This window comes from Dicentrarchus labrax, unplaced genomic scaffold, assembly GCF_905237075.1.
Source record: "Dicentrarchus labrax unplaced genomic scaffold, dlabrax2021, whole genome shotgun sequence".
Lineage (NCBI taxonomy): Eukaryota > Metazoa > Chordata > Actinopteri > Moronidae > Dicentrarchus > Dicentrarchus labrax.
In genome coordinates, this window is record NW_026136720.1 from 31,306,014 (window position 1) to 31,320,276 (window position 14,263).

A 14,263-nucleotide genomic window follows, 5' to 3' on the forward strand; every position below is an offset into this window, starting at 1 on the left:
AAAGCAGTGAAAGTTTGGAAAGCTTTGCAGCAGAGGTAACTCCATCAAGTGGCCCAACAAACAATAGAAGCTGAAAATATAAAAATAGGCAAGCAGGGAGTAAGGGACTAGTTAGTGAAATCTGCTGCTGTAGTTCAGCTCGAGAGAAAACTCCAGACTGTTGGCCCTTCCACACACTGCTGAGATACATGGTTCAGCAATGTTGAGCCTCTGCCTCCCAGTGGCCACTGTAGGAAACAGCAGGTCAGGCAAGTGATACAAAGGACACTCAACAGAGCAAATAGGAGAGATTGTGTTTAAGAACAAATTTCAACTTATTGTCTAATCTGCTTTAATAAAAACAGAGCTAATTATTGCATCTTTGTTGTAAAGTAACTCACATAAAAAGCTTCATAAATCATGACAGATGCAACTGGGTTTAAATGTAATACTGCACTAGTGAAGAGACAGAAGCAAAACTCTCCTCTTTAGGCAGCTTCACATAAACTGACATGCAAGGATTACAACCAAATACAAGATTGAAATTTCAGGTTTCTTAGCAGGAAAGAAAATGTCAATATTTGTGAGACACACAAAATTCCAGAGGGTGATTTAAAATTGTGTAAAATCAGCTTAAATATTTATTTTCTTTCCACTAGACAGACAATGTTGAGTTGCAGATGTGTTTTATTTTGTATGCTACTGGTAATAGATCCACAAAGATGCATCATCTGCAGTCTGTTGAGGTAGCTGTAGGTGTATCTGCTGTGATGGATTTCTCCTGCTGTGAATGTTAAATGTTGGTGCAAAATACTGGATGCAGAGGGAAGCATTAGATCAGTGATTCTGTGGAACTGGCATGCTCACACAAATATGGCAGGGCACTGTGTGTAATTTTACTATGGCCAAAGGTTGGTAAAGATCCCATTAATATTGACTGTCCCAAGGGCGCCCTGTAAGCTCATCTGGTAGCACATGTGCCCCACGTACTAAGTCCTTACCACACATCCACATCCCCTTTCTCCCCATTTCCTGCCTCTCTTCAACTGTCCCTGTCCAAAAAAACAAAAATAAATAAATAAATAAATATGTATATATATGTAGACTGTCCCTTCAACTACACAACAGCTATTTTGCCAAACACTTCCCACTAACCCAAATGCTTAATTGAATACATTATTTAATAGTGAATATAATATTAATCATGAAGTAAATTTGGTTTTAAAACAAAACCACATTCTTTTCAACTGCCTTCTAAACAAAATAATGGTGTTGCTATATATAAAGAGGACAACGTGTTTAAAAAGAAAAGACATTAAGACTATGACAGTTTGTCCCACTAGAGGATTGACATGAAAACATGTTCTGCAATCAAACTAAACTGCAGCTGCTGATAATGTTTCATTCATCGCAGGTAGCTACAGGAGCAAGGAACACTTTATTACGGTATCACAGTTTCAGTGTGAAAACAATGTAAATGGGTCAAAACTACAGAATGCAGAAAAAGCATAATATGAATGAAAATGAATGAAAAAAGGTTTGCATGTGGGTTTACTTCTTGTTGTTATCCTGGTTAGAGCCAGACACTGCTAGTTTTGTTAGGATGAAGTATGCAAACAACACCGCACACCCACGCAGGTGTTTCCAATTAGTACGGTCAATTAGACCTCTAGCCAAGTGTAAGCTGGGTGGGAGCTCTGCTGGGAATTATGTGATGTTGCCAAACTCTATATGTGCTAATAAGAATGACCAACCTCCCCTGTTTGTGGCCATGCAGTCCTTTATAATGAGGAAACTGCAGTGAGAACACCAGTGTGGTTGAAGCATGGGTGTGAAGGGGCTTTAAGCCTTATTATCTCCCACATTCATTCTCAACGATCTTAATGGAAATGGAGTTTACAGGTACCCTGTGTTGAGTTTGTGACCTCTGGTAGTGCTTTGGAGCAATACCTCAAACCGACACGTATGGGTACTTTTGGGGGATATACAACCGAAGAGAGATGTTTTGTAGACACATTTAATAATTATCTTGTGACCTTGCCTGAACCTGAGCATTCAACGTATAAATAAGGTTGCGTGCCTGCCAGTGAGAGATAGGGTTATTCTGCCACTATAGTTTCTCCATTGCGCTTGGAAGGGGAGGGTGAAGCGAGGGAGTTGCCACTAAATACTACACATTTGCCCTTTAAACAAACAAGATATATATGTAGAGGTGTATTTTTTAAACTTTGGACAGAGGCAGGTTAGCTGTTTCCCCTGGTGTCCAGTCTTTATGCTAAGCTAGGGTAAACATGTACTTCAACTCTGTGCTCTTTAACCCTTACCCTCAGAAAGACAGCAAATTAACACATTTCCCAAAATGTTGAACTATTCCTGTAACACATTTCACCTTCCAATCAGCCTAGTTTGATTGCTATTTGATGATCCAGTGAGCGAGATTATAAGTAACTCACATCACATTAATTTATGTCTAAGTTATCTCTAGATAGATCTCACCACATCAGTCACAAGATAGCACCCCTATAATTTATCTGCAAAGAATAGAACTCGCTGTTGTTTCCGCCTCATTATTCTATTCTACAACACACACATCTTTGTGCTGCACTAAATCTAATAATTCTAAAGTCTCCCTCTCTCAGACAGGTGTCCCATACCATATTATTTTCCCCGTGTGAGTGTTCCTGCCTTCCCCACCTCTACGAAAGGATACTTGACATTAAAAAGTTTGAAAAGCCCTTAATTCTGCAGCCTTCCGATTCACACACCGCGGACCTGATTACCCATTCAGTGTGAAATGACATTCTGAAAGAGCCTGAGCTCTGACAGGTGGCTCTTTGTCATCATTATTCCAGCGTAACACCCACTCAGTCCCGCTCACTGTGCTGTGCTGCTGCTCGTGACAACTCCACACAGACATAAAGGCACGAGTTTACAGGTCTCATGAATACACACACACACACACACTAACACATGGTTGTTTAAATCAACACAGCGAGTGTGAGGATGAGGTCATAATCAGTGCGGCAATGGAGTCAATGAGTGCTTTCTCAGAAATATGTAAACAAACTTAAACAGAAAACACACACACACACACACACACACACAGCACGAGGCACCTGAAAATGAAACAAAATGAGGTATCGACTGGTTGTCAGAGAGGCAAACAACATCATTCATCCACAGCAGGATGACACAAAACACAGAGGAATCAATCAGTGGGAGAAGGAGAGGGGAATACACGTATAGGTAGAGCAAAGGCCAGACAAATGACTGTTGAGCAACAGTAAACTAAGCTATTGCTGATGGTGAGATAAAGTGAACAACAAAAAGAGCTTTCGACTCAGCTGCATTGCTTTATTGTGTAAATTAGCTTCTTTACAATTTCATTTTGCCTCTGCTGAGATTTAGACAAAAAATTGGATATGATTCATTGTGTCAATTCTCCATCTCTATATGGTATCCCATTTCCACAAAGAAAAGACTAACAAATACATGAAAGGTAGGCATGATAAAATAGAAATAAGTAACTCAATAGGTAACGTAATGACAGTCATATTTTCATAGCGTAAAACATTTGTAGATTACAATTCCCTGCTTTCAATAATCCAAACATATGTACAGTTGTATGCAAACGTTTTGGCAACCCTTGACAAATATTCTAACCCTTCAACGAACAGTCAGCAACCATGGGTTCCTCTCTGCAGCTGTGTAAAACTAAATCAAAGTTACTGACGCCGATATGCAGGAGAAGGCTACAAGAAAATAGCAATGCTGTTTCCATAGAGGTCAAGATGAGCTCAAGGAAGACCAAGAAAGCTCTCGGAGAGAACTGCTTGTATGCTGGTCAGAAAGGAATTCACATCATAAAATCTGACTGTATGCAACAGAATATCTACAGATGCCTGATGTGTTTTTGAAAAAGGTGTGAACTGATGAAGTAAAAATAGAACTATTTGGCCAAAATCAGCAAAGGTATGTTTGGAGATAAAAAGGTATGTTTGGATCTTCCAGGAGGTCCAGTTCGAAAATTGTCAGTAAAAAGTTATTTACATCAAAAAATGGACTAATTATGACTTACTGTACAAAGTTTTGACCCACTCTCTCATAATTTTATTGTAATATCTAAAATAATAATTATATCTAAATTCAACCCAGTCTCCTAAAATTGATATAATACATACAGCAAATACCAAATGCCTTGGAAATACTAAATGCTGCCTTGTTGCTACTTTTTCAACATAACAAGGGAACTATCTCACAGGCTTTTTAGAGTAATGGGGGGTGGGGCAGGAAAGGGTATCGGCGGGCAAAGCCTATTAAAATACATTTCTGCAGTTTCTCTAGTTGTTATTTTTATTATCCAGAGGGGACTGTAGGTTTCACTTGCAGCTACGCAGATGATGCTGCGCTTGTTAAAATCAATCTTGTTAATCACACAAGAAGTTATCCCCACACCACCACCTCGCTAAATAAAGCAGACAAATAAACAAATAAGTAAAAATAAACAAGTGAAGACCATGAGGAGATCCATCATCATTAAACCAGAACAGTTGGTGCTCAGCTCGTTGTGGCAGAAAGCACGACCGAGGCCTGGGTTCAATCATTAATGCACCACTGGCTCCTCTTGTTGTGACTGGTGTACCAAACACAGCCTGTCAGACTCACGTGCATGCCAATGTAGTTTATAACATCTGAAGACATGACTGGAAGCTGTGAGGTGCTGCGTAGCTTCTAAATGCGTTGACATTATTTTCTCTTAAAACACTAGCAGCACCCTGCATACTAACCTGTCACTCATGATGTGAAAAGAACTGAAGTGATTATATACCGCAGAGCTGAAATAATGTTTTCCACACTCGTGTGGATGGTGCCCGTACGTTTTCATACTGGTTTTGAATAAAAGATTCCCGGCACAGAATCCTGGTGTATGTGAATGTAAATATGGACCCTGGTGACATATAAAGGAAGAAAAGGAGAAGATCAGTGTTTAAATTTTGTGAACTACTAAATCACACGCATATTAAAAGACAAGATGGTTTTTGATTGTAAAAACAATCTTACTTATCATGTGATTCCTCTGAACTAATGCTGACCACGTACACGCAGCAACAGCAGAAGAAAAGCAAAGAGTGCATGCAGTGCGAAGGGTGAGCAAGGGCCCACAATGTGATCTGATGTTGTCTTTCAGTATCAGTCCTAATGACTAGCATCAACATTCTAAACAAGATAATTCAGGAGTTGATCCACCCACCCCTAGTTTGTACAGGATTAAGGATAATATTGGCCCACTCCCAATCTCCACCTGACATCACCTGGTGCTTGAGTGTGAGAGGCTGCAAGGGCCCAAAATGGTATAAATAAGAGTGAAACAGCACTTTGTGACATCTTTTGAAGAAGATGAGAAGCGTTTTATACATTCTAGCACACCATTTTATTGCCCACGTCTTATTTATTTTATCATTATAATTTATCTTTATTTTCTGGGGTTTTACTTTTAACATTTATATTATTGTAATTGCCTGATTTATTTGCCTCAGTCCTGAAATGTTTTAATCCTTGTCCAACCATGTAAAGCAGTTTATTATTATATGATATTGTTATATCGCATTACCTTGAAGATGACAAAACATGTTATGTAACCTACGATTGTGGGTTTGGGACTTTATATTTTACTTATTTTTACTTCTTCACAGCCAGGGCACTTAAGGCATCAACTGTCTGAACATCCCACAGAGTGGACGAGAATCCATTTACTTGTTTTTGTCAAAACAACATCATAACTAACTTAGTTTTTTCTTGTTACTCCTCCCATGTTTGTTTACCATTTCTTAACGCTTGAGGGCTCACCCTGGTAGCCCACTGTTTAATGTCACAACGCTATAAACTGTGGGTAATTCCCTCAGGCAAAGTCTGCAGAAATGCAGACTTATGTAAAGTGTAGATAAAGCACTCAAAATGTTTGCCAGACAGCCCTCTTGGACTTGATGATTTGACAGTGAAACAGCCCTAAGCCCTTACAGACTTATCGGGAACACACCTCAAAGTCTGTGAGTGTGGAGATTGGGATTGGGCCATTGTCATTCCAGAACATGGTACACATGAAAGTGAATACAATTAAGTACTCAAGTCCCAGTGCCAGTAATAAAACTGAGAAAGGGCACACAATATAATACCATCAAAATACTAACAATAAATAAATATATGAGTATAAGTATAAAGTGAGTGTGAGGGAGGAGACCAGTAAAGTGTAAAAGATAAATATGGCAGCCAAGTAGGCCCAAAATACAGCAGTGACCTGGTTAAATAGGCAATATAATAGTGTTGCATGAATATAAAGCCTTGGATGCATGTTGTTTGTGTTTTCTATGCCAACCTGTCTTTTAGAAGGGTTAAAAAAATAAACTATTGATATTATTAATATATATTATGATAGTATAGTCATAAGTATAAAATAAATATTTTCTTAGCTTGAAGGTCCATTCTTGACTTTAAAAACAACAGCTTGACAAAATCTCAGCACAAACTCCAACTTGTTTAAAATTCAGCAGCTGAACAGAAAAATGTCCTTTTGTAATGCAGCGTTTTACCACGTCGATCAATTCCTGGCATTACATTTATTCACATTGATCACATCCTCTCCAGGGGACAGATAAGCACTCTCTGCCAGGGCAATCACATGAAGTGATCACACCCTTGTGAAGTTGTGTGCGCGTGTCCTTCTGTCCTTTGGCTGCCTCAGCTCAACTCCTCGTTAAAAATGCAAGATTGAAAACACCTGAGAGGTAGCTGGGAGCTGGAAATACAAATTGAATGTTTTGGGGTTTTTGTAAAGTGTACAACAGCACAACCTGCACACACCACTCTCTTTCTGAAGCTTAAATCTCTTTGGCTGGGGCAACAGGTGTGTTTACTTGTGGAATTTGGGGAGCTTCTGCCTCTGAGAGCCACCAGCTCCTTTGGATCACGACTTGAGAGGGCAGCTCAGCCCAAGTAGCCTGATGGTCATGACTGAGTTCCTAATTACAAGGTAAAAGTAATAAAAAATTTAAACTCAATTGTCTATAATGAATGATATGGTCTGTAATAAATATTTTAAATAAGTGTTTTTCTTTCACAGGGTATTACTGGTTATCTTGTTGAGGGAGCTGGACTATTCCTCAGCTTTTCCAAGAGGTAAGTCTGACTCAAATATTGCTTTATTTCTGTGCATGAAGTTGAGGATTTCTGATCCAATCAGCCAGTCTTAGCCAAGTATATAAACAGAAAATCCAGAAAACTCAATCATAGGGTCTTGTGTCATATAGTTTTCAATCCATAATACATCTCACAACTGAGTGAGTGAGTATTTAAAAAATAAGGCTTTTTCTCCTGCAAACCTGTACCAGGTCAGTCTAAATAATTTGTCCTGAAACCTGATTTTATTTTAACACATGTGCCATTAAGGGTGTGGGTGTGTCTTTTTATGGTGCCAGGACGATGACTTTAAAATTTGGCACCAGTACTGAAAAAGGAAACATTTGTATTGGCACTGAAAAAAGAAGCTAATTAAAATCTTAAAATATTTCATTTTATTGGGATTTTTTTTGTATTTTTCAATGACAATCTTCAGATTTTTTCCTCATGTCACTCTTTTTTTCAGTGACAGCTTTTTTTACAATGTCGTTTTTTTTCCAGTGTGCGTTGAGGGGAGGGGCAAAGAGAGCGTGGTCCCCAGGTAATACTAGTCCCATGCGAATAGGGCTTTACTTGCGATTTGGAAGTTCCCGGTGAACAGGGCATTTTAGGAATGCCACCATGCCAGAGGCTTCAGAGCGGACGGCATGTATGCCAATATGCAAATTATATGCAAACCACGCTCTACTTGCCCCTCCACTCAGACCCCTCCTCAACGCCAAAACAGTGACAGAAAGTTGAAACTGAAAATCAGTGTCACTGAAAACAACTGACATTGAAAAAAAATCTGTCACTGAAAAAAGAAAACATGAAAACATTTCTTCATGTGACATGAAGAGAAAATCTGAAGATTGTCACTGAAAAATACAAAAACATCCCAATAAAATAAGATTTTGAGATTATAATTTTAATTAGTTTCTTTTTTCAGTGCCAATACTTGTTTCAATGCCAATACAAATGTTTCCTTTTTCAGTACTGGTTTTGTTTTCAATGCCAATTTATTTTTATTTTTTTTGGATGCCAAATTTTAAAGTCACCTTCCGGCTCCATATCTTTTAAGACTGGAGGGACAGTTGATGAATGCTTACATTTTTTTTAGCCTGTTATGTAAAGACTGAAATTCTCTGTTAATGTAACCTCCAGTATTGAAGCCAGATAAAACCATCCCTTAGTTATAGACAGAATCATGAGGCTATTTCACATCCTTTATCTTCCTCTCCATCTCTTGCTCCATCCCAATATGAAATTCCATTATTTGGTTATCACCACATTGATAGAGCTGCTGCTAACACCAAATGTGATGGATGTTGGACACCCCCCCTCCATTTAAAAAAAAAAAAAAATGTTTTCCCATGTTGTGCCTTTTGGATGTTTGAGCTTCACTCTCATTAGCCCTGTTTCCACCCAGCAAAACGGCTCTAAAAACTTGCTAAATGCTATCTTCCCAAAATTAAATGTAAGTTGGTTCTAAATGAGTAGGTGATGAAGAAAGTGGAGTACTGGCAGCTAAAGAGACAGATATTTCACCCAGGAGTTGGAGGATACCTAAAAAGAACTATTTTCATAGTTTGTTCAAACTTGGGAGGAGCAGTATCCATGCCAGCAGCTGTGCCCCCAGGCACTATGGGTAGCATTAGTTTATACATTAGCTACATGTTCACTGATTTTCTATGCTGCCCTCCACACTGCTCCTTTCAACATGCAAATCCATTTTCACAGTGCCAATCATTTGAAAATAATCAGCTTAATTTCTAGGACCCTCACCCGAGATCTCCTGCATTTCATACAGTGTGCATAAAGCTGTTACTGTAAGGTCAGTATTCTTAACATGTTAACTATCTATGTTCTGTTCATAGCCAGAAGTTCTGTGTATCCTGAGGCATGGCATGACAAACAAGAAGGATATGCCTATGGGAATCGTCGCCCTCTCCAGTACATCCAGGCTTTGAGGCAGTCCCACAGAATACTACGGCCCAATGTCCACGATCAAGTTCAGGTCAATACCTGGCAAAAGCCTCAGGAAAGTTTTCGTGTCCGTAGCCATGCCCAGACACAAAATCAACCCAGTCTGTACCACCAAACCCAGAGCCCATGGACACAGGAAATGTCCCCATCCAAATATCCATCAAAGACCATGAGAGACCATCCATTGTCCAAGCCCAGAAGCTTTGAATTCAGCCTAAAAGTTCCTTCTGTCAACGTCCCGGGCCAAAACAAAGAGACCAGTTCAACCACTAAAGGCTCTGATTTGAGCAGCGGTAGGAGCGATGGTAGTGTTCAAATCTATAGCAGCTTCAACAGCCCTTCTGGTTCGGACTCCACAATTCACCCAAATGGAGCAAAAACTGCCCATGAAGTTACCGAGCCAAGCTTTCAACTGGGCTTCTCTATTCCAACTCCGAAACCCTCCATTAGTAATGGTGGCCATCTCGCAAATCTACAAAGACCAGGAATTGTTGGTTTTGTTGAGAACAGTTACATGGAACCAGCAAAAATCCCCAAATATCCTCCTCCACAATCCAACAATGATTACAGTGACTACTATAGTGCCCAAATAGACCCCATGAGTAATGACTGTGTGAAGGGCCAAAGTGGACAAACAGTCTCATCAGACCCAACAAATGTCCATCTTTCTTTATATTCATCACAATATGAAAGAGTTCCAGGAGGATATAACTGTGCTGGTCAGGTCAAACCCAGTGGCAACAATTATGGCCAACATCAAACGTGGCAGCCAGCTGGTACTCAATTTCCCTTTGCTTCAGAACAGTATAACTACGGCCAATTTAAACCATTTGGTCACAGACAGAATGTGGAGACAGTACCTCTTCCAGGGCCAACACACCCATCATCTCCCACTGTTCCTCCATCCCAATATGAACTCCCATCATTTCATCAAGTTGGCACCACTAAATATTATGGACCAGGCAATGTGGTTCAGATGGGACCAAAATATCCCCTTTCCCCTTATCCTTATCAATACAGCAGTGGTCAGAGTGGCCAAGATGCATTGCCTGATCATCTCACTGCTTTTGACCCTTTGCCCAATTTCCAGGGGCAGTCAAATTATTATCAAACCCAAATGAGACCCCCCACACAGTACACTAGAGAGCAACTGGATGTAAAACCCAAATACACACAACTCTTTATTGATGTGGAAGATGTAACAGACGGAGGGGATGGACAGCACAACTATTTTGTAGCTCCACCAAGATACTATGATGGTTACCCTGGCAAATGGACTGAGTAGAACATGTCAAACATCCGTTAGCAGTCCCGATCCACCATTTACGAAGGTCCAGTCTCTGGTTTCAGTGGGCCATGGCCAACTCACTGAGCTACTTAACTCCACTTTTGAAAGTTACGCAAGCAACAAACCTGAGTATTACATGTCTGTCAACTACCAATCTCCTAGCATGGACAGGGAAGTAAACCAATATAGTTGTCAAAAAATAACAGAAAGAGTTACGATCCTGTTCCTGGACAGGCTAACTATGCTTCACATGTGGGAGCACAGTCTAGGGAACCAATGTTCCTGTCAAATAATACAAGTCTTTAGAGAGCACAGTGGAGGATATGAGCCAGGTGTTTGCTCAAGACAAACGTGTTGCCCAGGATGTGCATTCTAGGTGGCGCAAACCACAATCCTGAAGATCTACTATGGTATCTGTGAAGTAAAGGATCAACTGATGTCAGCATGCATAGCATCCCGTGATGAGCCTTCAGGGTAAAGCAGACCAGCCACAAGGAAAGGGAGCACAGGTGGGTTATACTCCTCAGACCAACTTTTAGTGGCAATTGTTCAATGTGGAAACATTTAATACATCAACAGATTGATTCTCTAGGTTCACTGACAAAGTATCATCTCATTTTCTTTCCTACAGATTGTGCGGTAAACTGAAGCAGTGCATGGAGGATAATCTACTGCCCAATTGTTTCCATTAGTGTCCAAGCTCTATCCTCTGCTTTTAATTCTTTAAATTACTACTCAGCTTCTGTCAAGGTGTTTAAATAAATGGTTTTGTGTAATACATATTCCCTTTGTTACCAAGAGTTGGATGAGAAAATCTATACTGCTGTCTGTAAAATGGCCTGATTGCTTGGCTCTGTCTGGAGGTTTAAAAAAAATCTACTTACCTACCGGTACAGCCCACTGATAAACACACATCTCATTTGTTTTCACCTGTGCAAAACTTTGAAATGTAAAAATGAAAGGCTGTGGTTTGAGGCTATATATGCGTGGCAATTTTGTGGCCAGATGCAGTGAAGTCATGCATGCCCACGCTTTAGTCCTAAGTGTAACTTAGCATAACAGTGATATTGATCTTCTCATGTAACTCTCAGCAAGAAAGCAAAATGAGTGGATTCAAAGTGTTTGAATTATTCCTTTTTAAAAACTAAATTTACTTCATACAGGCCAGAAACAGTTTCCCATGCTATCACAAACATATCAAGTTTCAATCGTATATATCGGTAAAATCCTTTTCTACATATTTTGACATCTGTCAGCAACCCTGTATTGGAAAGGAATGCATTTATTGGTTGAATTAAATGAACTGTCTTATCTGTCAAAACTTACTTGTGATACATGCCACAGTGAGTGTACAGCCTCTCACAAACGCTGAGGCTACATGTTCAAAAGAATCAGTGATCAAAGGCGCTCCTGCTGTTAGAGGCAGTCTCATGAGTGAGGTGTGATCTCTTCAAAGGATTCAACTTTGGATCGCTGCCAATACTTGTTTGTTGAGGTTACGTTCTGCAGTGTCACTTCTGTAAACTAACTGTACTGTAGTGGGGAAAATGCATTCAGGGATAAGGTTCTGTGAACATGAAGCAAACTATTGTTATTTCATGTTTTACAGGCTTACAGTATAATATTTTATGTTCACGTATGTTAATCCTCATGCATTCACACTTTTTTGTCTCACACTAGTTAGAAGAGTCCAAAGACCAAGGCTGTCTCCTGGAGAGTAGGGCATCAGATGTGTTATGACTACTGCTTATCAGACATTAGACGTCACCAATAGACACTCTAGGGGAAAGAGGCATGTAATAGAGTGATTTTCTTTGTTTTAGTTAGTTGATTCTAGAGACAACTCAGTTTGCTTGTATCCTGTGTTGATGCAAATAAATCTTACACGTGAAGTGAAATGGTCAATTCTCTTTGCTTTCTGTGAGTTTGTCACAATTCTGGGTACCTTCAGTGTGAGTTTGTGGTCTCTCACTAGAGTCAGATAGCTAAAAGTTTATGTCAGATAGATGTTGATTGAGGTGCATTGAGACAAGAAAAATTACACCACATTTGGCGAGCCAAGCCAGGAGGACAAGACAGGTCCCGGTTCCGGGCGGACAGCCCTCACTCCACCACAGACCGACCACTCTAAGAGCACTCAAAAGGTAAGCAGAAAAACCTTTTCTAAATTTTCTGCATATGGTGTTTCTGTCTGTGGGGAGAGAGAGCAGTCTGTGACTCCCGCTTTGTCCTACGAACGTAAGAAAATAAGGACCCTATAACATTTGTTTATTGACTCCAATATACTACTAAATTACACACGATTATATAGAATAATATAAAGCTAAATTGTGTTTCATTGAGTTTCTGATTTAGATTTTTGCTAATTTGTTCATTGACTTATTTCATTAAAGTTAAATTGAATTGCTGTTACCACAAAGCGCGTCTCATGCATGAGCTGTGTGTGTGTGAGAGTGAGTGAAAGTCCTAGGTAGTGTGAAGAAGTCCTAGGGACGTCACAGTGTGTAATCATTGATCTAGGCGGGTTTATATAAAAACAATTATAGCATCTTACTGAGAAACCGCTGTTTTATTGCTACATAAATAGGCAGGGCAGGCCCGGTAGTGAGCTAGCCGAGATTCCACTACATTAGGATCATCCTTATGGTCTGTTTGACTGCAGGGCCAGGTGTCCGGTTAATAAAGTAGATTTTAGGAGTCCTAGGGAAATCACAGTGTGTACTCATTGATCTAGGCGGGTTTCTATAAAAAAATTATAGCATTATGCTGAGAAACTGCTGTTCTATTGCTATATAAATAGGCAGGGCAGTTGTTAATCAGTACCTTAGAAATAATTTATTTAATGTATCACCATGACGGGAGCTATTAGGCAACATTGTATCTCTTTACGCAACCTCTCACTAGTCAGATTGATCGCAGAATTCATTAACTTCCATTTAAATTGTGAAGCTGCCATTCAAGATGTGTTACTGTATTAAAAAAATAACTTTTTAAACAATGTGTATTCTCTAAATGTCTCGTGTTGTAACTCAATCTGTAATTGAAAATGAGAATGAAAATCAGTATTTCCTAAATAGGGGGATGAATGCACTTGGGAAAACAGACCTACAGCAGCTGGAGGGATAAAGTCACTGACACAGCTTTCTATCTTAGACAGAAAATTGTTGCGTTATTAACTGTCCACCACCGTTGTTTTAGAAAAGGCATATTGCTTTTTGGTTATTTAAAGTATTTTGTATCTGTTGGGGTAAAAAAGACCTCCAATGCAATTTATTGTATTGAGGTAAGAGTAAATGGCCAAATTAAACTCAACATTTCAAACAAACAGCTATACGTAATAACTAAAGTTTTTTTTTTGATGAATTCTTCTCTGAAAATGGCCACTTGAACTTCCTGGAAAACATTCCATCTGTAACACTGAACTCATGCTCCAATAGTGGGTATCCTTAGAAGTCTAACCAGTAAAGTTATGCATAAATACAACACTTCTCTGCCTGTTCTGTCAAATCAAGCTGCCTCTTCTCCATAAATAACTGGGCCTTATGGTTTCACTAGTCCTTTATTGTCACCTTCTGTTTCAAAAGAAAATACATCAAGGAAGTAATAATACCATCTCGTAGGACTTTGGAAGTATTTGGACGTGGAGAGTAAATGAGCACATGTAGTAGTAGTAATGTGATTTCTTTGGACAAACATACTGTTTGAATAGAACAGGTCTATATCATTTAGACATAAGCTGAAGTGAAAATGGTATATTGCAGCACTGTCCGCTCCAAAAGGCCCTCTCTCCAGTGTTGCCGAGCACACTACAGAACAGTAAATTAAAGGATAAGCTCATATGAGGCTTCAGTAGTCTGA

The 14,263-nt window shown here is 39.5% G+C and overlaps 1 protein-coding gene across 1 annotated transcript; it reads left to right on the plus strand.

Moving 5' to 3' along the window:
- The first annotated feature begins 6,832 nt into the window (after positions 1-6,832).
- LOC127353442 (uncharacterized) lies at positions 6,833-12,303 on the plus strand. The gene is made up of 4 exons (XM_051382692.1): positions 6,833-7,006; positions 7,097-7,152; positions 9,009-10,914; positions 11,037-12,303. The coding sequence occupies exons 1-3, from the start codon at positions 6,978-6,980 to the stop codon at positions 10,400-10,402; spliced, it is 1,479 nt and encodes a 492-aa protein (XP_051238652.1). The 5' UTR covers positions 6,833-6,977; the 3' UTR covers positions 10,403-10,914; positions 11,037-12,303.
- The last annotated feature ends 1,960 nt before the right edge of the window (positions 12,304-14,263 follow it).

Coding starts and splice junctions, on each gene's coding strand:
- LOC127353442 (XM_051382692.1), top strand. CDS start 6,978: ATGGTCATGACTGAGTTCCTAATTACAAG. Junction 7,007..7,096: donor ACTGAGTTCCTAATTACAAG/GTAAAAGTAATA, acceptor TTTCTTTCACAG/GGTATTACTGGTTATCTTGT. Junction 7,153..9,008: donor TTCCTCAGCTTTTCCAAGAG/GTAAGTCTGACT, acceptor TTCTGTTCATAG/CCAGAAGTTCTGTGTATCCT.